This window comes from Grampus griseus, assembly GCF_964374135.1.
Source record: "Grampus griseus genome assembly, chromosome: 14".
In the NCBI taxonomy this organism is placed as follows: Eukaryota; Metazoa; Chordata; class Mammalia; order Artiodactyla; family Delphinidae; genus Grampus; species Grampus griseus.
Genome location: NC_139008.1, coordinates 35400124 through 35427787, shown reverse-complemented (window position 1 = coordinate 35427787; position 27664 = coordinate 35400124). Strand labels below are relative to the sequence as shown.

The window sequence follows — 27664 nt, the reverse complement described above, 5'->3', positions numbered from 1 at the left end:
GGCTCGGAGGCCGAGCGCCCGTGGCAGTGGGCGAGCGTCCGTGCGGCCTGGTACCGGCTATGTCCGCGTGAGGACGCCTCCGGCGCCGCCGCCGCCCCCATCCCATACTCGGCCCGGCCCGCCTTGCACCATGGGCTCCATCCTGAGTCGCCGCATCGCGGGCGTGGAGGACATCGACATCCAGGCGAACTCGGCCTATCGCTACCCCCCGAAATCCGGTGAGCGGCCGCCCCGGCCCGGGTCTCGGTCCCGGTTGCGGACAGCGAGGCGCGGGCTGGAGCGCGGGGCGGGCAGGGGGCGGCGGGGCTGGGCGCACGACCCTCCTCGGAGGGTGGGCTGGGGGCTCTGCTCGGCCCGCGGCCCTTCCTGCAGCTTCCCTGCATGGAGCTCCACGCGCCCTCCATCCGGACCCCGGGGCGTGGGTCGGTACGGCGCTGACTGCCTCGTCCCGGCTGGGTGACCTTGGGTCAGTCAGCTCACTGCTGCGCGCCTCAGCTCCCTCGTATGCACACTGGGGTATGCTCAATAGGGATCCCCCAGGGCCGGCGTGAGGTTCCGGGGCGCGACGCTTGGGAGGGCTTAGCACGGTGCCCGACGCTTTTGCTTGTGCTTACAAAGTGGTCATTGTCAAAAGGATTGACATCATTCCATCGCCGGTTTTCCCTTTCTTTGGTGGCTTTTTGTGAAGACCCGGCCAGTGGTTCTGGACACTATCCGTCCCGTCTGGACGGAGGCTTAGCTCTCCTGTGACCTGGCGCTTGTGTTTGGGGGGGGGGGGTCTGGGCCCAAGGAGGCATTACTGTCGGTGGAAGAGGAGCTGGGAGGCCGTGCTAGACAACCAGGGAATGGTTGGAGGGGACCTACCAGGTTCTCCAGTCTCCTTTTTTGTGGCTGAAAGACCTGAACCCCAGGGAGGAAGTGACTTTTCCAAGGTCTCAGAGCTGGATGGAAGCTCATCTGGGTACAGGACCATGAGTCAGACTACCAGACCAGTTGTACCCATCCACACTGTTTTTCTGCCTCTGATGAGGAGTGTGGCCTGCCCTGGAACTTTAGTTTGGGTTCCTCATGCTCCATCTCCTCGTCTGGTCACTTGCCTGGAAAGGAGAGAAGAAAGAGAACAGGGCATTTGGACATCATGGAGACTTTCAGACTGGAGCCTCTGATCCTGGCTTCTGAAATATCTGATCCCATCTTGTGGTCTTCTAGGCCTCACAGTTGGCCTGTGGGCATCCCCTGGGCCAGGTTTCCTCTGAGTATGGTCCAGCACCACCTGCTTCCAACAGTGGGGAAGCTTGTTTAACATGCATTTCCCAGGCCCTGCCTCAGACTTGTTGGGGTCTGCTGTGGCCTAGGAACCTGCATTTAAAACCCACTCCTAGGGTGAGTCAGATGTCCACTCAAGTTTGAGAACTGCTTCACGCTCATTTTGGAAGGTGAAAGAAGGCAAGTGTCTGGGACCACCAGAAATAAAGGGAGTGGAGACTAGCACAGTTCGGGGCAGTCAGAGGGGATGCAGTCAGAGCTGGGCAGAGGGCTCTGTTCCCTACTAGGCACGGGAGATATCCACGCCTGCTTTTTCCCAGGCACAAGGACAGGGCAGCCCAGCCTGGTATAGAGATCCCCTGGAGGCTGACATCCCCAGATCTGATGGAGCAGTTGTTTGAAGTCATCCTCTTCCATCTCTGATGTTCTTCCAGCCCGTCTTTGGCTGAGTCATCTTAGGCAAGCTGCTTAGCCCCCTGGGTCATGGTTTCCTCATCTGTAAAATGGGCTGATCCTCATACAGTGCTCAGAACAGTGCTTAGCGCCTAAGAGGTCCTTGAAAAATGTTAGCTGCTATAATGGCTCAAAAAATAAATTAAGTGAACAACTTAGACTCTAATAGCAGTTAGCAGTGTCTTGGAAGAGATATCAAAAAGTTTAAGGTGGTACCTCCTGTCGCCTGGGACCAGAGCAAACCTGATGTCCCTTCAGTTGGGCATTTGGACAAAATCACAAATACAAGGCACTTACAGCACTGCTTTTGGATTCTGTTTGGTAGACCTTATTAATCAGTCAGGTCAACTCTGTGGACACCCGAGTCAACCACAATCTATTGGGGCTGGCACCCAGGTGAATACCATGGGCCACCTCGATTTTGCTGCCAGTGATTAGAGTGCTCAGCCTCTCCAGTTCAAAGGCTGTCTTTTCTGCTTCCTGTCCCTCGGGCCACCTTATTCCGGGAGGCAGTCTGGAACCTAAGCAGTACTTGAGTATGTGTTCCCAAGCGTGGACTGGGGACGGAAGGGGGGTTGAGATGATTTTAGGGACCATGGACTGTACAATCAATTTATGAGACAGTTGTTATCTTTTCAGGTCTCTGTCAATTTTGTTGATTATATTAGAAAGAATCATTGGGTGCTAGTATTTTTTTAACACCTCTGTAACACTGTCCAATTTTTTTCCAGCTTTACTGAGATATAATTGACATATAACGTTGCGTAAGTTTAAGGTGTACAGTGTAATGATTTGATATGGGTATATATCGGGAAATGATTATCACAATAAGGTTATTTACACATCCATCATCTCATGGTTACCTCTGTGTGTGTGTGTGTGTGTGTGTGTGTATGTGAGGACTTTTAAAATCTGTCCAATTTTTTTTTTAATTAATTAATTTATTTAATTTATTTATTTGGCTGCGTTGGGTCTTCGTTGCTGCGCGCGGGCTTTCTCTAGTTGCAGTGAGTGGGGGCTACTCTTCGTTGCAGTGTGCGGGCTTCTCATTGCGGTGGCTTCTCTTGATGCAGAGCACGGTCTCTAGGCACACAGGCTTTAGTAGTTGTGGCTCGCGGGCTCTAGAGCGCAGGCTCGGTAGTTGTGGCGCACGGGGTCAGTTGCTCCGTGACATGTGGGATCTTCCCAGACCAGGGTTAGAACCTGTGTCCCCTGCATTGGCAGGCGGATTCTTAACCACTGTGCCACCAGGGAAGTCCCTGTCCAATTTTCTTTTACTTTGAAGTTTTCAACATGCCCTGCAACAGTACCTAGCTTGAATTTAACAGCATTTGCTTGTTTTTATTGTACTTATTTACTTTACTCATAACAGCTTTATTGAGATATCAATCGTGTGCCATACAACTCATCCTTTGTAAACCTATGATCTGGAGAATTTTAGTAAACTTATAGAATTGTGCAACCATCACCACAATCAGTTTTAGACATTTCCATCATCAGAGTTTCCTTGCCTTGTGCCTGTTTGCAGGCAGTCTCTGCTGTCACCCTCATCCCTACCCCATCACTGATCTCCTTTCTGTCGTTAAAATTTGCCCTTTCTGGACATTTCATACAACTGGAATCGTACAGCATGTAGTCTTTTTTTGTGTCTGGCTTCTTTCACTTAGCATTGTTTTTGAGGTTCATCCATGTTGTACTTTACTGTATGGTTATAGTACACTTTGTTTATCTTTTCACCAGTTAACGAATACTTGGGGTGTTTCCACCTTTTGGCTATTATGAATAATGCTGCTGAACGTTTGTTTGGTGTGTTCAGTTCTCTTTAGTATACACCTAGGAGTGGAATTGTTGGGTCATGTGTTTAACTTTTTGAGGAACTGCCAGACAGTTTTCCATAATGGCTGCACCATTTTACATTTATTCCCACCAGCAGCGTGTGTGGGTTCCAAATTCTCAGCATCCTTGTCAATACTTATTATTGCCTACCTTTTTAATTATAGTCATCCTAGTGGGTGTGAAGAGGTATCTCACTGTGGTTTTGATTTGCATTTTCCTGATGATGTTGAACATCTTTTTTTCTTTTTTTTTTTTGCGGTACACGGGCCTCTCATTGCTGCTGTGGCCTCTCCCGCTGCGGAGCACAGGCTCCAGACGCGCAGGCCCAGCGGCTGCGGCACGTGGGATCCTCCCGGACCGGGGCACCAGCCCGTGTCCCCTGCATCGGCAGGCGGACTCTCAACCACTGCGCCACCAAGGAAGCCCTTGAGCATCTTTTCATGTGCTTATTGGCCGTTGTATATTGTGTGTGTGTGTGTGTGTGTGTTGGGGGGTTGGCTCTTTTAGTCTTGTTCACTTTTTAAAAGTTGGATTGTCTTCTTTTTGAGTTGTAAGAGTTCTTTATGAATTCTGGATACAGTGATACAGTTCATTTATCAGCTCTGTGATTTGCCAATATTTTCTCACAGTCTGTGGTTTGTCTTTTCATTTTCTTAATGGTGTCTTTTGAGGAGCAAAATTTTAAGTTTTGGTGAAGTTTGATTTATCATTTTTCTTTTTTTTTTTTTTTTTGGCCACGCCACATGGCTTGTGGGATCTTAGTTCCCCAACCAGGGATTGAACCCGGGCCCTTGGTGGTGAAAGCACAGAGTCCTAACCACTGAACCACCAGGGAATTCTTATCAATTTTTTTGATGGTTAATGTTTTTGGAGTTATATCTAACAGATCTTTGCCTACCTCAAGGTCACAAAGATTTTCCCCTATTTTTTTTTCTTGAAGTTTTATAGTTTTAGCTCATACATTAAGTCTTGTGATCCATTTTGAGTTAATTTTTTAATGTGTGGTTTGAGGTAAAGATTTAGGGTTTTGTGGTTTTTTCTGCATATGGATAGTCAGTTATTTCAACATCATTTGATGAAAAGACTATTCTTTTCCCATCACATTGCCTTTTTACCTTCATTAGAGATCAGCTGACCATTAATGTGAGAGTTTATTTCTGCACTCCACTGCCCTGCAGTCCCTTGCCCGGATCACAAGGCTGGCTGGTCCCCAGCCGAGGGTCACGCAGGCATTAGGACACCTCGGTCAAGTTCTTAAAGAGAAGATGGCAGACGGAAGCCTGGAGCGCAGTAGGTCCCCACAGGAGTGCCTGGTCGTTGTTGTTGGCTGCCACGGTTGGTTGTTCCTCCTCCTGCGTTATTATTGTTACTCATGTGTCTTAAAGCCATGTGGGCTGCCCTGCCCTGGTGTTTGAGGGAGGTCATGGTAGGGACAGGTCACCCAAGAGAAGCATCAGGAGGGGCAGTCAGCCACGTGATCCACTAACCCTGGAGGTGGGGGTGAACTATGCCCCAGACCTAAACCTTTTGTATATCAGTGCATGTACTTTCAGAGCATTTTTACCTCCTTTATCTCACTGGAACTTTGCCATGTCCTTGTGACACTAGACTTTTGTCCTCTTTGGCAGAGGAACTAGAAATCAGGCTGATTTTGTCTCCTAGCACCTGGGCCTGCACACGGTAGGTGTTTAATAGATGCTTGTGCAGCAGGCCTTGCAGAAAACAACTCCCCTCTCCCTAGTGTACAAGCTGCTCAGACTGGGCTGCATCTTATCCCCTGGGGTGTCAGGCGGGGGTCCGGGGACTCCTGGGCCTGCTGCCACGCGATGAGGGGCCTGAGGTGTGTGCCAGGAGACTTTGGTGTGTACTTTTGTGCTGGTGGCAGTCTAGAGACATCTGCTCATGAGTGCTGCCGCCTGTGTTGGGTTTGCCCTTTCTGAAGTGGGGCCTTGCTGACTCTGGATAATTGATGCCTGAAGGAAAGAACCGAGGCAGGTGTTGTAAGACGAGGGAGGACTTTTTGTGTCACCGAGGGCGTCCTCTGTCACTGGGGACATTCCGGGTCCCTGGGCCCCATCACTGTCCCTAGGCAGTGAGCTTGTGCTCCGAGCCCCAGGGTCAGTGGCAGAGGGGTGGGGTGTGGGGAAAGGGCTCCACCTGCACACGGGGGTTTCACCTTCGTGCTCAGAGTCCTGCACCATCATCGCTGGCATTGTGCCACCTGTGCCCGTTCACATAGCAGAACTAGTTCTGTGCTTCTGCTCACATGAATTCGGTTTGGATTTTATCATTGTAAGAGCTGTATAAATAAGCTGTATTTTCGGAATTTCAGTTGTTACATTTTAGGTAAAAACAACAACAGCAGAACAGCAGAAACAAAAACCCTTTAAGTTGGCCATGGTGGGTGGGCGTCTGAGGACCTGTCTCCCTGAAGGAGAAGCCAGTTGCTTGGGTTTAGAAGCCTGCAGTGGGCACTTGGGCCCTGTGCCCACTGGAGCTGAGGTTTGCTGTGTCGCCTGCCCTTGGTGTTTTGAGCACCCGGAGGTCCCTGCATCCTTCTCCCAGCTCCTGGGCTTTGCTGTACTCTCCTGTTGGTCAGTAGAAGAAGCCAGGCTTGTGCTGGTTAGGCTGGCCAGCCGGCTGGCAGGCCTTTCCTCTGGTGCCAGGAGGTCGGTCGTGGTGCGGAGGGCCCAGCTGTCCAGCATCAAAGGGGGGTGTGTGCGCGTGTGTTTTCATCCGCACTGTTGAGGTGGCCTTCGCTGTGCTGACAACACACCCTTCCACCAGCAGGGTGGGCACAGGCAGAGCTTAGCTCAGCACTGTGAGAGTGAGCCTGCCTCGAGGGGTCTTCTGCCCCCACCCGCCTGTAGAGCCACGGCGGAGCACTGGATTCAGAGTTCAGCGGCCCCATGCCAGTGACTTGCCCTGTGGCCTTGAGCTGGTCGCTTGTTCCCGGGCCCCTTTCAGTCCTGACTCTGTGAGTCCACGGGAGCTGGCGGGGAGGGACCAAGCCCTGGTCCAGCCGAGCCTGTGTTTTTCAGGGGCCTGGCAGTTTCCTGGGAACGTCCTGCACTTCCTGGATGACCCTGCGGGCAGTGACCACTGCTGCCTGCCTCGCCTCCCAAGTCCGGTGCCGGCGGCCAGACGCTGGCACGGGGCCACGTCCAGTGGGCGTTTCCCATGCGTGTTTCCATGTGGTCAGGTACAGCCATCAGGCCTCACGTTTCTGTGTTGTTTCTGTGTTGTCCTGTAAAGGGCAGTGATGCCACACATGCCACCCACACAGCGTCGGACTCAGGCTCAGTGAATAACAGTGGACTTGTTCAGTTCTGCCAACTGTCCCCGCGTCTGCCCAGCTCCCCAGAGCTGGGGGAGCCAGGCCCAGCCGCCGCCTGGCCCGCACCCCTGCTGTTTGCAGACAAGCCAGTGGTGTGGAGCAGCATGGGGGGGCCACTCGCTGTCTAGAAATCATGCACGGCTCTCTCCAAGCTGGGAGGGGAGGTAGAGGCTTGGGAATGACTGACAAGGGAACATCTGTCCACCCCTGTGTGTGCAGTGCTTGCAAAGAACCCATTTTCTCATCCTTTCATCCTACTCGGCGTTGGCTTGGTTCTGGGGGCCCGGCACCCGCAGAGCAGGCCTTCTGGGGGGGTCCACTGTTCTGATAACTGCCGCATTCTGTTATCTGGGTCTCCTGCCCCTGTGATAGTCCTGAGTGACCAGATGCCCGCAGTGCTTTAGGGGTGAATCGAAAGAAGGAATTGTATTCAGTTCAGTGCTGTAGAAAACGTGTGGTGTATGCACGTATGTACGTGTACAGCCAAAGTGTAACATATTGAGGAGACGTACAGGTCAGGAGCTTCCGCTTGATGAACCATCACCAGGTGGGCGTGTTGAAGGAATAGAAGAGTAGCAGCCCCCAAAGGCCCTGGTGCCCCTCCCCAATCTCTGCCCCCTCCTCCCTGGGAGGCCCCCTCTGGACTCCAGTGGAGGTGAGTTTTGCCTGTTTCTGAACTTGATATAAACAGAAGTGGATGCTCTTGGCTGCACGTTGGGGGATGAGAGGGTGGACGCTGTCAGTGGGACTGTCTCTGCTGCGTGACATCCCAGTGTCTGCTGGCGCTACCGTGTGTTCATCCACGAGCTCACGTGGAGGGCGCTCGGGGAGTTTCCGGTTTGGTCTCTCATGAATGATGCTGGGTGGACACTCTTGTGACTGGCTTTGGTTCCCAGGAGTCTGATTTCTTTGGGTCCATTTTATTTTTTTCACTTTTAAAAGTAATTGTGGTAAATTCCACATAACAATTACCATTTTACCCATTTTAAGTGTGCAGTTCAGAGGCATTAAGTACATTTACACTGCTGTGTAGTCATCTGCACCATCATCCCCATAAGTCTTCCTCTTGTGAAACTGAAACCCTGTCCCCGTTAAACAGTAATTCCCATTGCCCTCTCCCCCAGCCCCTGGCAGCCACCACTCTACTTTCTGTGTCTCGTCTTGACAATCCCAGATACCCGTCTCTTTGGGTCTGTTTTCGTACCTGGCAGTGGGTCTGGCACCCTCGGGTGCGTGTGTGCGGAGTCCACAGCTTTTACAATGTTGTGGCGGGTTGAGCCCGTTCACGCTTCCATCAGCAGAGCAGACTACTACTCTGTCTGTAGTCTGCAGCCCGTGGTGTTCACCGAGCCCTCGTGTTACAAATGGGGACACTGAGGCTCAGAGAGGTTGGGCTGCGCTGAGTCCCCCAGCCTGAGTGTGGGGAGCAGAGAAGCTATTCTGTGCAATGTGTGAATGCGACCCAGGGGAATCGCTGAGCTGCGTGATTACGGGGGGTGGGCCCCGGGTGTCAGTCTCCTTAGACTGTTTGGGAACAGCCTCTTAGCCCAAGGGGCTGTCTCTCACCTGGCAGAGTGATCTCATGGGCCTGGAGATGCTTCCCCGAGATCGGCCCTCTCTGAGGGCAGTGACATCCTGATTCCCTGTTGTTCAGGCCCAGCTGGGGCTTAGTGGCAGCGGATGTCAGGAAGCTGGTAACCCGGAATATCTGTGCTGTGGTAAAATGAGAAGAATTTTTGGCCAGTGGAATCAATGAACTGTTCCCAGACTTCTCACCTTCCCCGCTCCCCTCCACGCAAGTGGGAATGATGGAGGCAGCTGAGCGAAGCCACACCCGGTGCCCAGGTTCCAGGGCCACCTGTGTTTCTTAGAAGGGGGCCCTAGGGTGTCTTTGTCCATATCACGGTTTACCCGGCGGGGGTATCGTGATTTATAATAAGAAATACAAATTTGGTCTTCATCCGTTTCTGGCACAGAACTCCTCAAACCCTTGGAATTTCCTAAGGGATCAGTGATAATGTGAAATGGGTGTCTTTTGATATTCTTAACAGATCCCTTTCAGCCACACCTGAGTTTATACTAATGAGGTGACTTTTGGAAAGCACCTGAGGTTGGGGGCTAGTTGCCGGTGGAGCCAGCCATGAGCTGAAGAGGGCTGGAGATTGAGATGATGGCCAGTGGCCAATGATGTAATCGGTCTTATCTATGTAATGAAGCCTCCACAAAGACTCAGAGGGGCCAGGTTTGGAGCGCTTCTCAGTTGGTGAACAATGTGGAGGTGCTGGGAGGGTGGCACACTCGGAGGGCATGGAATTTCCGCAGCCCTTCCCACGTGCCTTGCCCTGTGCATCCCTTCCATCCAGCTGTTCCTGAGTTGTATCCTTTTGTAATAAACTGATAATTTAGCAAATGAACTCTTTTCCTGAGTTCTCTGAGACACTCTAGAAAATTAATTGGACCCGAGAAGGGGGTCCTGGGAACCTTTGATTTATAGCTGGTGGGTCAGAAGCATAGGTGATCGATCACCTGAACTTGTGATTGGCGTCTGAAGTGGGGTAGGGGTTTGCAGTCATATCGGCTGAGCCCTTATCTTGTGGGATCTGACAGTGTCAACTGTGTCCAGGTACATGGTGCCAGGATTGAACTAAGTTTGTAGGCCACCCGGGCAGTGTTGGCTGAGAATTGGAAAATTGCCTGGTGGGTTGAAAACACTGGCTGGGCTGGCGTCGTTGAGGACGCAGCTCTGGGTCAGCATGGGTTGTCAATGAGGACACCACCTCTCACTGGTAGTGTGGCTTGAGCAGTTCCTTGACCTCTCTGTTCCTCAGTTTCCATGACTGTCACATAGGAATAAAGGTGTCATTCATCCACCTTCATTGGGCTCCTGCTGTGTCCAGGCCAGGGTAGTGATTACTGGGCTTGTCGGGATCAACACCATGCAGAGAGTTGGGCAGAGGCCTGCCAGGAGGGCACGGGAGGCCTCCGGGGAGTTGCAAGGCAGGAGCAACCCATTGGGCCAGAGGGGATGGAGAGAGCTCTGGGATCCGGGACAGGGCGGGGAGATGGTGCGGTGAGGTGGGCAGCGCAGAGCAGAATAAGAGTCTGCAGAGTGATGAGCCGGAGCCTAGCCCGTGGGTTGAGCAAGGCATGTTTGCCCTTGAGGATAACATCAGTGTCCCTGGTCCAGAGTGTCTGGAGTGTGAGGCGGGGAGCCTGGGTTACCTGAAACTGCGCTGGAAAGGGCACTGGGATCCCATGTTCCTGAGACAGACGACCCTTGGGCCTCGTGGGGCTTCTGGGGATGTGGGCATTCCATCTCCAAGATGCACAGTCCTGCTCCTGGGTCGAGGAGAGGTGAGGGTCATCTGCGTGGGGGTCCCTCCGTGTTCTGCATGCTGTAGGTGCTGAGCAAAGGCCTCTCTGAGCACATGGAGGTCTGAGCAATGCACGGGGTGAGCCAAGGACAGTTGGGGTGTGAAAGTGTGGGCAGAGGATCAGCCCGCAGAGACCTCGAGGCCAGAGACACTGCTGTGTAGGAAGGACTTGGAAGGAAGGTGGGCCGCTGCTGAGACTGGAGGTGGGAGGTGAGGGGCTCAGGCCTGTGAACCCCTGAGGAGTCGGGGTGCGGGTGGGAGCTCTGAAGGGGTCCCGGGTTGTGTGCAGACATCTCATTTGCGTTTTAAGGGACCACCTGGAACGGCATCTAGTCTGAGGATGTCCTGCTGCAGGAGCTCTGCCTCTGACGATGGCTCTTCACTCAGCTCTTGGGGGAAACCAGGAGTTGATGAAGCCATGGAGCTGCCCTGTGGCTGTGGTGGTCGTAGTGGTGGCTGTCCCCACAGGGATGCTGGGTGGCACCTGTCCTGCCCAGGTTCTTTCTGTTGTGGGTGTTTCAGAGGTTGGGAGATTTGGGTAAATCAGGCAGGATCACCTCCCAAAGGCCCCACCTCCTAACACCATCACATTGGGGCTTAGGTTTCAGCATGTGAATTTTGGGGGATACGAACATTCACTCTATAGCAGGGTTCCAAACTCTGGTCTCTTGATAAACTCAGGTTTTAATAGAACTCTAGGGCTTCCCTGGTGGCACAGTGGTTGAGAATCCGCCTGCCAATGCAGGGGACACGGGTTCGAGCCCTGGTCCAGGAAGATCCCATATGCCGCAGAGAAACTAAGCCCATGCACCACAACTACTGAGCCCGTGTGCCACAATTACTGAAGCCCATGCACCTAGAGCCCATGCTCTGCAACAAGAGAAGCCACTGCAATGAAAAGCCGGTGCACCGCAATGAAGAGTAGCCCCTGCTCGCCACAACTAGAGAAAAGCCCATGCACAGTAACGAAGACCCAATGCAGCCAAAAATAAAAATAAATAATAAATAAATACATTTATTTTTAAAAAAATAGAACTCTGGGTGCATAGCCAATGTTCTTGGGGAGAACATTGAGGGCATGGTTTACTGTTCCCGCTCTCTCCCCGCCTTCTCAGAGATTCCTGTCTGTTTGGCATGGATCCTGCCTGACCCTTTCTTTCCCCTAGAGTCCATCTGTGCTCTCTATGCTGACCAACACTTTGCCTTTTGACTCTGATCTCAGGGAGATCTTTGCGTGTCCTGGCACCTGGCTCTTTTAGCAGGGTTAATTCATTTAAGCAACTAGAATGTTTCCAGTTTTCATTTGTAAATGATGATCATCACACACATGCGCACAGCTAGACGTGTAAAAGTGGAACACACAAAGCAGAAAGGAACCCCAGAAGTCTGCTCGGCTCACTCTGTGGCCCGTGAGGAATGGGCAATACCTCTCTGCCTCCACCTCCACAGGCCGTCACAGAAACAGCCTTGATTTTCCTCATCCTGGAAGATGATGAACATGTGTCTGCCTTACACCTGACTTGTCCTTCCACGCCTGACTTATGTAAAGGAAAACAGCCAGTTGAGGGGACGCTGGGAGCCTCCCAGGAAGGGCACTCTTGGTCTTTGTTTTGGTGGCTGTTCATCTGTTTGTCATCCAGGTCACTGGGACACCCATAAGTAGGGCAGAGAGGAGGTGAGCTGTCTGAGCCCGAGTGTCCCTTGGCTGCGACAGCAGAGAGGGGACAGAGACATGGATTTGTTTTAGCCATAATTAAAAAAAATTAAAGTATAGTTGATGTAACAAATAACAAATGCTGGAGGTGGGTGTGGAGAAATGGGAGCCCTCCTGCACTGTTGCTGGGAATGTAAATTGGTCCAGCTACTATGGAAAGCAGTATGGAGGTTCCTTAAAAAACTAAAAATAGAGATGCCATATGATCCAGTGATCCCACTCCTGGGCATATATCCAGAGAAAACTCTAATTTGAAAAGATACATACACCCCAGTGTTCATAGCAGCACTATTTACAATACCCAAGACATGGAAGCAACCTAAATGTCTATTGACAGATGAATGGATAAAGAAGGTGTGGTACATACATACAATGGAATATTACTCAGCCATAAAAAAGAATGAAGTAATGCCATTTGCAGCAACATGGATGGACCTAGAGATTATCATATTAAGTGAGGTATAAAAACATACTAATTATCACTAATATGTGGAATCTAAAATATGACACAGATGAACTTATCTATGAAACAGAAACAGACTCACAGACATAGAAAACAAACTTATGGTTACCAAAGGGGAAATTGGTGGGGGGGATAACAGGAGTTTGGAATTGGCAAATGCAAGCTAATGTGTATAAAATAGAATAACAAGGTCCTACTGTATAACACAGGGAACTATATTCAATATCTTGTAATAAACTATAATGGAAAAGAAAAAAATAAGACAGGTGAAAGCAATATGTGTATTTATAAATATATAGATAGATAGTTGATATACAATGTTATGTTAGTTTTGTACTGTTGATACATAGTGATTTGACACTTGCACACATTATGACAAGTCTAGTAACCATCTGTTCCTGTACAAAGTTATTACAATATTATTGACCATATTCCTTATGCTGTACATTACATCACCATGACTTATTTATTTTATAACTGGAGGTTTGTACCTCTTAATCCTCTTCACCTATTTCACTCAGCCCCCTCCCTCTGCCAACCACCTGTTTGTTCTCTATATCTATGAGTCAGGTTTTGTTTTGTTTGTTTGGTTTTGTGTTTTAGATTCCACACTTAAGTGAGTTCATGTGGTATTTGTCTTTCTCTGACTCATTTCACTTAGCATAATACCCTCTAGGTCCATTCATGTTGTTGCAAATTGCAAGATTGCATTTTATTTATGGTCCAGTACTATTCCATTATATGTATATCTATCTATCTATCTATATATATATATCAATCACATCTTCTTTATCCATTCATCTATTGACAACACTTAGGTTGCCTCTATACCTTGGCTATTATAAATAATGCCGCAGTGAACATTGGGATGCATGTATCTTTTTGAATTAGTGTTTTTGTTTCCTTTGGGTACATACCCAGAAGTGGGACAGCTAGATCATATTGCAGTTCTATTTTTAATTTTTTGAGGAACCCACATACTAGCCATAAAGTTTGAGGATGGCTCCTCTGAGGCTCTGGAGTACTGGAGTGGGTTGTGCCAGGTAGCTGGGGCTTCTAGGTCAAAATCAGGACCCGTGTCCTCTGGCAGGCCGTCTGGAAGGATTTCACAATTGAGACGCCCTTCTCACGTGGCTCATTATGTGTGACCGGCAGTGACACCACTGACTGCCGTCCCCTGTCTGTCAAACCGCGCTGTGGCAAAGAGTAGCCCCCGCTCGCCACAACTAAAGAAAGCCCGTGCGCAGCTGCGAAGACCCAGCGCAGCCAAGAATAAATAAATAAATTAATTAATTAAAAAAAAAGACACACGGTAGGCTTGGTGTCGGCAGGTTTGAGCCGTGACTCCATCACTAGCTTGGTGATCTCTGACCTCAGTTTCTCACATGGAAAGTGGGGGCAGGCTCCATCCCCTCTCAATGGGTTCTGTGGGGAACCCAGGCTGGGGCACTGACTCGGGGGCATGGAAGAAGAGCCTGGGGGCTGTGGGGGTGGTTTCTCTTCTCTTCCCATCTCCAAGTCTTCCTTTTTGTTTCTCCCCCTCGGTTGTCTTGTCTTTCTCTTTCCCTCTCTCCTCTTCATAGCCCTGCCTGCTCCTCTTGGTTCCAAAGTGTGCACACACAGATGCACATGCATGCACACAACACATGTACACCGTATACATGTGTACATGACAGATGCATGCACACACAAGCACAACACATGCATGCATGTGCACATACACACACACCACACACATTTCGATATACACACACCTATCCACACATATACGTATGCACGATACACCTGTACACACACAGGCACACACCTGGGAGCTGCTGCCAGTTCCCTAGGATGCACATTCCTCCTTTAAAAGTTCCTTTCGTTAAAATGTGAGCACTTAGGGCTTCCCTGGTGGCGCAGTGGTTGAGAGTCCGCCTGCCGATGCGGTGGACACGGGTTCGTGCCCCGGTCCGGGAAGATCCCACATGCCGCGGAGCAGCTGGGCCCGTGAGCCATGGCCGCTGGGCCTGCGCGTCCGGAGCCTGTGCTCCACAACGGGAGAGGCCACAACAGTGAGAGGCCCGCGTACCGCAAAAAAAAAAAAAAAGAATCCGCCTGCCAATGCAGGGGACACACGTTTGAGCCCTGGTCCAGGAAGATCCCACATGCCGCAGAGCAACTAAGCCCGTGCACCACAACTACTGAGCCTGCACTCTAGAGCCCGCGAGCCACAACTACTGGAGCCTGCGCACCTAGAGCCTGTGCTCCACAGCAAAGAGAAGCCACTGCAATGAGAAGCCTGTGCACCGCAACGAAGAGTAGCCCCCGTTAACCGCAACTAGAGAAAGCCTGCGTGCAGCAATGAAGACCCAACACAACCAATAAATAAATAAATATTTAAAAAGTGTGAGCATCTAAAAACATACAGGAAAATAGAGAGAGGAATATAGGGAATGCCCTCCATTCAGAGTCCACAGTTTACATTTTTCATATTGTGGACTCAGGCATGTCCTCCCCACGTTGGTTTCTTCCTCCTCCAAATGTGGGGTCCCACCATCTGCGCTGTAGGGCTGCGTTGTGATATGTTTTCACGTCCTCCGTGTTTGAGTTGTGTTGGTTCTGCATCTGCTCTGTGCTGATACTCGGAGACCCCGCTCCCTCCTTTACCTGATGTTTGATTCCATCCTGTCACTGCCACGGTGTGTTGGACCATTTCCTTATCGAGCATGTGAGGTGTTTCCAACTTTTTATGCTTGAAAGTCTTTTATTGGTCCCTATATTGTATGCAACCAAAATATGTACATAAATTGAAATTAGAATCTTAAAAGGGAGAATTTTTCTCCTGATTTGAGTGGCCATTACAAATAACCAGTTGGTCAAAACATCACAAATATTACAGTTTTTTTTTTTAATGTTTATTTTTATTTATTTGGCTGCATCAGGTCTCAGTTGCGACACTCGGGATCTTTGTTGTGGCACACGGCCTCTTTTGTCGTGGTGTGCGGGCTCAGTAGTTGCGGCACGTGGGATCTTAGTTCCCTGACCAGGGATGGAACCCGCGTCCCCTGCATTGGAAGGCGGATTCTTAACCACTGGACCGCCAGGGAAGTCCCTACAGTTTTTATAAATAACAAACATAAATAGTAAAAAAAAAAAATTGAACATATATCTCTTAAGTCAGTGGATAGGCTGCTTTCCCCCCAGTTAATACATGTAGTCACAGTTGAATAGAACCTGTTGCTGGAATGAGACGACTCAACAGCACTTCTAGTTCTGTTTTTCATTTTAAGTTAAGAAACTTTGTTCACATAAATAGAGTAGATGGGAATTAACAGGGGTTTGATTTAGCAATAGCATCTAATTCCAAGTTACTTGCCAAAAAATAGAAAGATCATATAAAGATCTAATACCAAAAAAATTTGTTGATGATTTACCAGCTGACAACTGAAGTGCTTCCAGTTCATAATAACAGCCTTGTTGAGATATAATTCACATGCTACAAACTTCACCCTTTTTTTTTTTGCGGTATGCGGGCCTTTCACTGTTGTGGCCTCTCCCGTTGCGGAGCACAGGCTCCGGATGCACAGGCTCAGCGGCCATGGTTCACGGGCCCAGCCACTCCGCGGCATGTGGGATCTTCCCGGACTGGGGCACGAATCTGTGTCCCCTGCATCGGCAGGCGGACTCTCAACCACTGCGCCACCAGGGAAGCCCAAACTTCACCCTTTTAAAATGTACGATCCAGTGGTTTTTCCAGAACGCGGTTCCAGTTTTGTGATTTTTATGGTCACTGCTCTAACATCCTTGTCCCATGTCTCCAGTCTTTTTTTTTTTTTGGCTACGTTGGGTCCTCGTTGCTGCGCGTGGGCTTTCTCTAGTAGCGGCGAGTGGGGATACTCTTCGTTTCAGTGCCCGGGCTTCTCATTGCGGTGGCTTCTCTTGTTGCAGAGCACAGGCTCTAGGTGCGTGGGCTCAGTAGTTGTGGCTCATGGGCTCTAGAGTGCAGGCTCAGTAGTTGTGGTGCACGGGCTTAGTTGCTCCACGGCAGGTGGGATCTTCCCAGACCAGAGCTCGAACGCGTGTCCCCTGCATTGGCAGGCGGATTCTTAACGACTGCGCCACCAGGGAAATCCCCCTCCAGTCTTTTAAAAATAATTTTTCTTGTTTTAAAGCAATACACATTAGGGAATTCCCTGGTGGTCCAGTGGTTAGGACTCCGCCCTTTCACTGCCAAGAGTGCATGTTTGATTCCTGGTCCAGGAACTAAGATCCCACAAACCTCGAGGTGTGGCCAAACATGAAAAAAAAAAAAAGGCAATACACATTAATTTAGAAAAGAAACAGTTAAAGCCTCCCCCCAAAAAACCTAGCCCCCCCCAAAAAAAACCCTCATCCGTTGCCTCTTAATCCGGAGGTTTCCGTTTGTAGCATTTATACCTCTGAAGTTATTAACGCTTAAAACTACACTAAGACGTGCAGGCCTCCTGTGTATCGTCAGGTTGTGGGCAGAGCTGTGGAGGAGAATAAAGCAGGGAAGGGGGCTGGGAGTGGGGGGTCAGCAGGCAGGGTGGAAGGGTGGAAGTTGCAAATTTTGAAAAGAATGATCAGAAGAGGCCTTGTTGAGGAGGACACGTGAGGTCTAAAGATCAAGGCAGACTCTTGGGGAAGAACTTCATAAGCAGAGGAAACAGCAAGGACAGAGACCCTGGGGTTACGGACGAGGTTGGCAGGGTCCGCCGCAAGCCATGGGGAGGAGTCTGGGACTTGTTTTGGTGTGATTAGGGAGGCATCAGAAGGCCCCTCATTATGAGCACTGGGATGTGGGAAACAGCCTTTGGGGCTGTGGAAGTGGGGAGACCGGGGAGTGGATTGCAGGACTCCAGCAGTAGATGGTGGTGGTGTTGAACAGCGTGGTGGCCACAGAAAAATGTTATTTTCAGGAGCCCAGAGAGGGTCACTCAGACTGGATTTTGAAGCCCATCATGTTAGTTATCTCTTGCTGAGTAACAAATTCAAATTTTAGCCATTTATAACAATAAATGCTTATTATCACGGTTTCTGTGGGTCAGGAATTTGGGAGTAGCTTCGCTGGGTGGTTCTGATTCAGGGTCTCCCTTGAGGTTGCCGTCAGCTGGGCTACAAGGTCTGATTCCCACGTGGTTCCCTCGCAGGGCTGGCAGGTTGGTGCTGGCCGGTGGCTGGAGGCCTCAGTTTGTCACTACATGGACCCCTTCATGGGGCTGTTTGAGTGTCCAGCACGGCAGCCGGCTTCCTCCCCCAGAGCCTTGGAAGTCCCACTCCGTCAATTCCACAGTGTCCTGCTGGTTACACAGGTCAGCCCTGTTCAGTCTGAGAAGTCTCCCCAGAGACATGAATACCAGGAGGTGAGAACATGGGGCCTTCTTAGAGGGGAACCTCCTCACCCACTTTCTGCTTGTGGAACGGAAATTCTGGAGATTTGTTGGACATAATGTGATTGGGCCTTGGGGTCCCCCCAGGGCGAGGTTGGAGCAGGATTTTCCGGGCCAGGGGTCTGTCTATTCCTGGAGGGCTTTGCAAGGATGGCTGGGCCCCAGGCCTAGTTCCGCCTCGCCTGGAACCTTCCCTCCAGACCAGTGCTGTGCGGCCTCTGGATCCACCTCAGGGCCTGTGAGCAGTGTGGAGGTCCTGGCAGGGTGGGGCCCAGGCAGCCGCTGGGCTTTCTTGCACCCTCTGTCACATGCCACTGCGGCCCTGACTTGTCACAGAGCCTAGTGCATGTGACTTTGCTTGTCAGCTGTGCTGTGTGACATTGTCACGGCCTATCGTAGTCCTGGCGGACCAGGTGGCTCTGAGCTGGCTTCCCCCAGAGCTCCCAGCTGACACCCTTCTCAACTGCCCTGTGATTCGGGCTCAAGGTTGGGTGGGCCACAGGCCCACCTGTCCAGAGACAGGTCCAGAGACCGCCTGTGCCCCACCCCAATAGGGCCAGTGTGGGAACAACCACCATTTTAAAGCCTTTGCACATTAAAATCCACTGATGCTCTCAGTGCGGTAGACGGGACTGAGTGCAAATCCCAGGTGATTTTGGAAGGGCCCAGGTGCTTCCCTGCATCACACTTAGTCTTTTTATTCTGATAAGTGCACCACGGGTGGTTCGTGTTCAGTGAAAAGATCTAACATGGAGCAGAACGTCTGGGCTTTTGTCCATGCCGCACCTGGTCCCGACTGACTTCTCAGCAGCTTTTTGGGTGCGTCCTTTTGACCATTCTCTGTGTACTCACAACTTGCATCATGCACGCCTAAGTGTGCAGTTACCTCTCAAAAGGGGTTCTGGAATGCATCCAACAAATATTCTGTGAGCATCTTTCTGTGTCAGTATCCAGGTCTGTTTGACCCTCTTTAGCAGCTATTATATGGTGTTCCATAAAATCAGGAGTATTGTATTTATTTAACTAGTCACCACTTTATTCTTTTTCTCTCACTGCAGTTGGCTCTGTCTGGTTCCTGGTCCACGCGTGGGTTGGGGTTACGCCCTGGCCTGATATGTCCTGGCTATGTTCCCTTCAGTCAAGAGCCACCAGGCTGTACTCCTGGTTCTGGGCCTCTCGGCCTAGGCAGCCAAGGCTGTGTCCCGCGTAACTGGGGTTGTGGTTCTCAGGAAGGACACACAGATCCATGCACGGCACCCACCAAAGCTCAAGGGGCCCAGAATTCCCTCTGGTCCACAAAATTCACAGGGCCCTCTGGTTACCTGGCCTTTCTCTGTGCCAGTGAGAAGCGAGGGACAGTGGGCAAGTATCAGATCAGGAAGCTTGGGGGAGGCGGTACTTCTAGTGTTTCCCCAGCAAGGCTGTGAGCTCAGTTCTTTGAAGCTGACCCATGTCCGATGCCTTGTAGCCATCTATGTTTACAAGAAACGTGAATTTAGTGCCTAAGTGTGCCAGGGACGTATAGCCTCAGTCTTCATGGAGGGGAGCCAGATAGAAATGAAATAACTCAGGTTCACACAGTTTTAAACTGTGGTCAGCACTGAGGTGAAAAAGTTCTCAGGGCTCGGATTTGGGGCAGGGAGGCTGATTTAGTCTGGGGGTCAGAGAAAGTGTATTCGTTTCCTATGGCCACTGTAACGAAGTGCCACAGACTGGGTGATTTAAAACAACAGAATTTATTCTCACAGTTCTGGAGGCCAGAAGTCCAGGATCTAGGTGTCCACAGGGTTGGTTCCTTCTGAGGCCTCTAGGGGAGGCTTCTTCCCACCTCTCCCTGCTTCTGGAGGCTCGAGGCACTCCTTGATTGTAGCTGCGTCACTCCCATCTCTGCCTCTGTTGTCAGACAGCTTTCTTCCCTTTGTGTGTGTCTGTGTCCACATCTCCCTCTTTCTCTTATGGAGACACCAGTCACTGGGTTTAGGGGCCCCCATCCAGTCTGACTCCTGTTAACTGGATTCCATCTGCAAAGTACCTATTTCCATACAAGGTCACAGGTGCCAGGGGTGAGGACTGAGACATGTCCTTGTAGGGGACGCAGTTCAACCTGCTGCAGAAGGAAGTGATATTGGAGCGGGGGTCTGGATGAGTCCAGGAGTGGGGAGGAGAGGCCCCGGGCCAGGTGGAGGGGCCGAGGCCGTGTCTGGAGCTGGCCTTTCTCAGGCTGAGCTTCTTGGCCATGAGATGCTCCCATTGGGCTGTATTGAGCCTCATCGTCTACAGTTGTGTTTCCTTTTTTAACCAGGAAACTACTTTGCCTCCCACTTTTTCATGGGAGGTGAGAAATTCGACACCCCCCACCCTGAAGGTTACCTCTTTGGAGAGAACATGGATCTGAACTTCCTGGGCAATCGCCCAGTCCAGGTGGGTCTCGGTGGGGCTGGGCACGTGGGCAGTGGTGGCAATGCCCCTGGCTGTGAGCAGGCACCGAGTCTCCCCAAACGGGGCGGAGGTGCCATCTGGACGTGGGCATGTGATGTGTGCGTGAGGCCTGTCCCCCCTTAGAGGCTGGATGGCCGAGGGTTGGTCCCTGGGGTACAGAGCAGCTGCTACTGAACCCAGTGCATCCAGACTGTGGGGCTGAGGAAGGCTCTGGATTTCATCCCAGGCCTCTTGGATGGCTGTCTTTCAAAAGAGAAAAGAACATCCACATTCCATAGGGCAGTGGGCAAGAGATGTGATCCAAAGCAGAAACGCAAACAGCCAGGACTCTTTTTTACAAGTTCGCCCTCACTAGTCACCAGAGGAGTGCACTCCACACACTGCTGTCCCTTCGTTCAACGCACATTTGGCACCTGCTGTGTACCTAGGACTCTTCCAGGGGCTGGAAGGACAGACCCTGCCCTGTTTAGTATGTGGGGTGCAGGCAATAAAGAAGGGAATGTTTGATGGATGGAGACTAAAGAGAGAGAGAGGGCTGTGGGGGATTGCTGAGCAGGGGCCTGGGTTTTGCATCTTGAGATAATGGTCCCCTGCGTGGCCAAGGGCCCAGGCAGGAGGCCCTCTCTCTCACGAGACACTGGACTCTGTCCCCTAAGGCTGCTGAGTCCTGGGCCTGGTGGGGGTGCTATCCCCTGGACCAGGGGTCTCCAGGCTGTTTTAGCTGTAGAGCAGCTGGTTGACATGAAGTCTTGGTCCTTTAACTGGCCTGGGGCCCAGAGTGCTGGTCCCCCACCCATGGGGCCAGTGGGGCTTCCACGTTGTACTGAGCTCCCCACCCTCCTGAGTTTGTGACAGCAGGAGCAGAACCTGCCTTGCATGTCTTTGCAGCCTTGGCTCAGACCCAGGACCTGGCTCTGCAGGCCACCTGTAGATCTGTTGTCTTGTGTCACTTTCTCCTTGAGACCATCGTAGAGTCACCTGCAGTTGTGAGAAGTGATGGAGAGACCCCGGGTGTCCTTTACCCGGCTTCCCAGTGAAAACATCTGCTAAGACTCAGTGCGTTGTCACCAGCAGGAGACTGACCCCGTGCCCAAGCCTTCCAGACACCACCAGTTTTACAGCACCCGTGTGTGTGTGTGTGTGCGTGCGTGTGCGTGCGTGCGTGCCTGTGTGGGCGCAAGTCCCTTCCGAAATCTGTGTTGACTATCGTCCTTGTGTGGAGAGCCTGCCTTGTTCAGGGCAGCAGTGAGACGACAGGTCCCACCTCCAGGAACGTGGCCTGAGAGCCCCAACCCTAACCTCTGCCCCGGGGACCTAGCTGAGGGTCCTTCCTGCAACTGGGGACCCAGAATCCTCAGGGCAGTTCCAGTCCCGGCTCTCCCACGTGCTGGCCGTGTCGCCTGTGGTTTCCTTGGATGTGGATGAGGGGAGTGCTGTCCTGTGGTCAGTGCGAGGGCCCAGGATGATCAGGCAGGGTTGTGACCATTGCTCTGATGAAGCCCTGTTTTCCCTCCGCTGCCATGCCCTGGGGGTTACCTGGAATTGCTCTTTCCCTCCTAGTTTCCCTACGTCACCCCTGCCCCCCATGAGCCTGTGAAGACACTGAGGAGCCTGGTGAACATCCGCAAAGACTCCCTCCGGCTCGTGAGGTAACCCTTCCCCCCCGCCCTGTGCCGCGCTGTGGCCCCCCATGGGCCCCCTGGTGCTTGGGAGAGAGTGACCCTGGGCCCTACTCCCCCTTGTGTAGAATCAGGACTCGATTCCCTGGGGGGCGGGGGGGGAGGGGAGGGGCCCGCAGGTTCTGCCTGTGGAACTCCAGCCTTAAGCCGGGCCTCAGCCTGGCACCTGTGCCCCAGGGGTGTTGGGCCGGGTCTGGAGACAGTCTTGGTTGTCACAGCTGGGGGTGGGTGAGGGCGGTGCTACTGGCATCTGGCAGGCAGGGACCAGGGATGCCGCTCGGCACCCTACGGCGCTCAGCACACCCCCACTGCCTCGAGCAGTCCAGCCGGCGCGTCAGTGGGCTGAGAAACCGCCTCAAACCCGGAAGACTTGAGGGATCGGGGCCATTTCTAAACCCAGAGGACTAGTCTCCCTTTCTGTGAGCAGGAGACAAGGGAAGGAGGACCCTGCGTTGTTGGGCCTTGTTGTCCAAACAGGGAACGGCCTCCACGTTCCTAGGAAGGTGGGATGCAGCCAGGCAGCTGACTCTGGGGCCCCTGCGGGGGCGGGGGTGCTGTATGGGGTGGGGACACCGTCGCAGGCACAGCCCCTGACCTGCCCTGTTCCTCTGTCTCCCGGGCAGGTACAAGGACGGTGCTGACAGCCCCACTGAGGACGGCGAAAAGCCCCGAGTCCTCTACAGCCTGGAGTTCACCTTCGATGCCGACGCCCGGGTGGCCATCACCATCTACTGCCAGGCAGTGGAGGAGTTCCTGAATGGGACGGCTGCGTGAGTCCCCGTGGGGCCTGGCAGGCCCAGTGGTTCTGCTTCTGTCTGTATTGTGTATTTGAACTTTCGGAGCTTTGATTTGAAATAGGGCCCTGCTGGCCCTAAAAGTTTGAAATCTGCAACTTCAGCATGACCGTGGCAGGCCTGCCTCCAGGCTGTAAGGCCAGACCCAGGCAGGATGGGCAGAAACGCACCCACTTCCGTCCTGTCAGAGGAAACCCCTCGGAGGCCAGATTTGATCCGGGGGTGGAGTGGTGGCTGAGAGCTCGGTCTGTGAGTCCCTGTTCGTGTAAGAGCAGCCCCTCCCCCAGTGTCAGTCTCAGGCCGGACGTGCCAAGGCCCTTGAGAGTGTCCTTTGTCCTAGAGACTGAGTGAGGCCCCAGGGACAGCAGGTGTGGGGAGGTGGGTGAGGGTCTTGGGTTGGATTCCTATATAGGGAGATGCCAGAGCCTACCAGGATTGAAAATGTGTGTGCTGCTTGACTCAGCCTTTCCTTTCCTGGGAATTTATCTTGGGGACATGCTTGCATGTGTGGTTAAGATGTGTGCAGAGGAGAGTCCTGGAAGCTTTGTTTGGAATAGCAAGATGTTGGCGACCGCCTGGTGTCCACCACTGGGGGCCTGGTTGAATCAATTAGAGTAAAACCGTGGTGGAACCCATGCAGTGTCCCAAGAACACGGCACCTCCATCTGTGATGACTGTGGGACAGCTTCGGGCACACAAGTGGTCGGAGCAGATTGTAGGTGGACTGCTGTTTGAATATTAAAGAAGAAACACCTGCTCATGCAGGCATGATTATGCCTCAGCTTTCCCAGGAGTGACACACGGGTTGTGGACGGGGCAGAGAAGCAGGTGGCTGGGAGCACGCGTGAGGCCGGGGCTTGGGGTCACTTTGCACTGTGCATTTTTGTACTGTATTCATTCAAAAATGTCAGCAAACCATAAAAGCCTAGTGGAAAGTTGTAGCCAAGTCTGGAAAGGTAACAGTAATTGGGCAGGTATGGGCTCTGGGAGAATGGGATGCGGCAGAGAGTTTGTCTCACTGTCCTTTCTCTCTCGGCCCTTTCAGGTACACCCCCAAGAGCCCGGCCCTGCAGTCCGAAACTGTCCACTACAAGCGGGGAGTGAGCCAGCAGTTCTCCCTGCCCTCCTTCAAGATCGATTTCTCGGAGTGGAAGGATGATGAGGTAACAGCTTGGCTGGGCCCCCCTTTCCCCTGGCCCCTCCCCGAGTTCCTTCCCCTGGAGGGGGGCAAGCACAGTGGGGCCTGTTCACTCAGATTCCTCACATGGTTGATAAGTGTCAGGAATGGCTGCTGACCAAGGTCTGTGTGCCCAGTCGGGGTACCTGGACTGTGGATTGTGGTCGGTGCAGGCATTGGCTGGACTGGATGATCGTGGCCGGGCGGAGCAGCAGCAGTTAGAAGCTCCGTATGGGCTCTGGTATGGTTGTCAGGGCCACGGGGCTGCAGCCTGGCAGGATGCCTCCCACCCAGTGGTTCTGTAGCTAAGGACAGTGATTTACACCATGTGGAGGGTGCTCACTGCAGCTCTGTCTGTAGTAGTAAATTGGAAACAATCTACATGTCCATTACGGAGGTATCGCTTGGTTCACTGACATCATGGGAACCCCCTGTATACATAATGGGGGCACCATAGTCCAGCTCCGTTCTGGGATGTCGTGAGCCTTAGAGTAGCTGACAGAGCTTATGTCTGCTGTACGTGCTGATGTGGAAGCACCTCCTGGGCTTGGAGAAAAGCACATTACAGACAAATACCATGTAATCGCACATATGTGGCAGCCACAGATGTGCACAAGACCACTTCTGCAGGTACATGTATGTGTACATAATCCTTGAGGAAAAGCCAGAGAAGGTTCCCCGTCAAGCTTAAGACAGTAGTTATTTCTGCAAAGGAGCTTGGTATAAGGAAGACACACACAAACACACTACATGTGTACAGTGTGAGTATCAGTACTGTGTACACCCCTGAATTATTTTGTTTTTTTTAAAAAAACAGGTTATTAAGTTAGAGTTTATATATCATAAAACTCACCCATTTTAAGTGTTCAATTCAGTGATTTTTAGTAAATCTGTGATCACAGCCATGACCACAATCCAGTTTGGGGATGTTTCTATCCTCCCAGTAGGATCCCTCATGCCCTTTACAGTTGATCCCTGTTCCTGCCCCAGCCCCTGGCACTAATCTGCTTTCTGTCTCCCTGGATCTACCTGTTCTGGACATTTCATATGGATGGAACTGTACAGTATGTGGCCTTTCATGTCTGGCTTCTTTGACGTAGCTGAATTCTCTAGTTTTTTTTGACAGAGGGTAGTCCCGTCTTATGTTACTGAAATACATGAGTGGGAAGGATTGGAGGTAGCAGGGTATGGTGTGGTGTGGGAATTGCCAGGAAGGTTCTGGATCACGGGTATGTCAGACGGTGAAGGCCACGCCCTGGTAGTTACTCCCGGCCGCGTGTGCTTGCTGGTCAGAGCGCTTTGATGTCGAGCAACAGGAGCCCCCTCTGTTTTACCACGTGAGAAGGGCAGGTCTTCTGGAAGCCAGGTGGGGCCCTCGAAGTCAAAGGCCAAGCTGAATAGCAGTCCTGGGGGCCCCCTGCCCACAGCCCCGTGCCGTCAGGATGGTTCCGTCCCCGTGTGCACACATTCCCGGTTCAGATGCCCGGCAGGTGCATCTGGTCCCACCCACCCTCCTGTGAATGGGATGGGGCAGCTCCCCTAGGGCAGAGGGGCTGGGAGGGCAGGTGAGTGGGTGCCCCCACCTATGGTGACTGCGGGGCGGCTGGGCTGAGGCTGCACCTCAGCTTGGTGACCTCTGAAATAACCCAGTTTTGGCATTTTGGCCCTGAAACATCCCCTGTGCGTTTGCAGATGTCCTGTATCACCAGCGGTTTGGGTCACTTGTCCTGAGCGCACACCTGACTTGTAAGCCAGTCTTGGGTGTTCCACGAGGGCACCCCCTTGGCTCCCTCAGTGCATCAGGGAACCTGCGTCCTCGGCTTGTCAGCATGTGGCCTGGTGGGCCTGTCCAGTGTTGTTATCCTGGGACCCCGTCCTCATCTTTGCCTTTTCTGATTATCACTTCAGCTAAGATGTTCTTTTTTTTGGGGGGGGGGGGCCACACCACAAACCTTGCAGGATCTTAGTTCCCTGACCAGGGATCGAACCTGGGCCCTCGGCAGTGAAAGTGCAGATTCCTAACCCCTGGACCGAAAGAGAATTCCCACTAATATGTTGTTGAAATCAGCTCAGTTTTTCTTACAGGTGTTTTTTACTGTGATAGAATACACACAATATAAACTTACGTCAGTGACAGTGCATTCATAGTGTGTGACCACTGGGCAGTTCCAGGACGTTCTCATCACCCACAAGGAAGTCCTGCACCCATTAAGCAGTCACCCCCAATTCCTCCCTCTATTACATGTATTTTTATTTATTTTTATTTTTTTTATTTTGAATTTATTTTATTTTTGTCTGCGTTGGGTCTTCTTTGCTGCGCGCGGGCTTTCTCTAGCTATGGCGAGCGGGGGCTACTCTTGGTTACGGTGCACAGGCTTCTCACTGCGGTGGCTTCTCTCGTTGCAGAGCACGGGCTCTAGGCACGCGGGCTTCAGTAGTTGTGGCACACGGGCTCAGTAATTGTGTCTCACAAGCTCTAGAGCGCAGACTCAGTAGTTGTGGCACACAGGCTTAGCTGCTCCGCGGCATGTGGGATCTTCCCGGACCAGGGCTCGAACCCACATCCCCTGCATTGGCAGGTGGATTCCCAACCACTGCGCCACCAGGGAAGCCCTATTACATGTATTTTTAAATGGAAACTTCATCAGTCGTTACTGTAGCTAGGAAACGGCTAAGATTTGCCATAAATAGAAGGTTCTGGAAGTTAAGCTGTACGGAGAGCAGAAGGATGCTGTTACATCCTGGCATGACGTCCTTGCCAGCTGAGGGCATTGAAGCGGGTGTTGGTAGGTGTTAGAGTTGTGACAGACACTCTGGCACCAAACTCAGGTTTCTCCTTTATACCAGGGTTTCTCAGCCTCGGTGCTGTTGACATTTGGGTCCTGGGTCATTCTCTGGCAGAGACTGTCCTGTGCTCTGTGGGATGTTGAGCAGCCTCCCTGGCCCCTGCCTACCAGGTGTCAGGAATGTCCCTTGCTGCAATTGTGACAGCTGAAGATGTCTCCAGACACAGGCGTCCCTTCAGCTGCAAGCATTGTGCCATCAGAGGCCTGGCGATTCTCCCTTTTTTTTTAGCCGTTTTCCCCAGATTTGCCTATTTAAAGATTATAACAGTAATGTATGCTTATAGTAAAATGTTCTGATTACACAGAATCTGTCAAGCAAAATGTTCCCAGTTCAGTCTCCTTTTCCAGAAGTGACCACTTCTGACCATGTGGGGTGTATTTTCTAGACTTTCTCCTGTATGCATTTGTTTTTTACAAAAATGCAGTCATACTTTACAAATATTATTTTGTAGCTTGTTTTTTTTAAAACAACTTATCGAGACATAATTTGCATACTATACAACTCACCCTTTTATTTATTTTTTTGTTTCTGTTTTAATAAATTTATTTATTTTGTTTATTTATTTTTGGCTGTGTTTGGTCTTCGTTGCTGCACACGGGCTTTCTCTAGTTGTGGTGAGCGGGGGCCACTCTTCGTTGCAGTGAGCGGGCTTCTCATTGCGGTGGCTCCTCTTGTTGCTTTGGGTGCACAGGCTTCAGTAGTTGTGGGACGTGGGCTCAGTAGTTGTGGCTCACAGGCTCTAGAGCACAGGCTCAGTAGTTGTGGCGCATGGGCTTAGCTGCTCCGCGGCATGTGGGATCTTCCCGGACCAGGACTCAAACCCGTGTCCCCTGCATTGGCAGGTGGATTCTTAACCGCCGCACCACCAGGGAAGTCCCCAGCTCACCCTTTT

The 27664-nt window shown here is 51.7% G+C and overlaps 1 protein-coding gene across 1 annotated transcript in view; it reads left to right on the top strand.

Annotated features, from left to right (window-relative positions):
• Positions 1-27664, top strand: part of MGRN1 (mahogunin ring finger 1) — a 52555-nt gene continuing 24891 nt past the window's right edge. The window contains 5 exon segments of the mRNA XM_082670020.1: positions 1-218; positions 20139-20257; positions 21836-21924; positions 22578-22724; positions 23794-23911. Of these exon segments, the coding sequence (XP_082526146.1) occupies positions 131-218; positions 20139-20257; positions 21836-21924; positions 22578-22724; positions 23794-23911 (561 nt within the window). The 5' untranslated portion in view covers positions 1-130.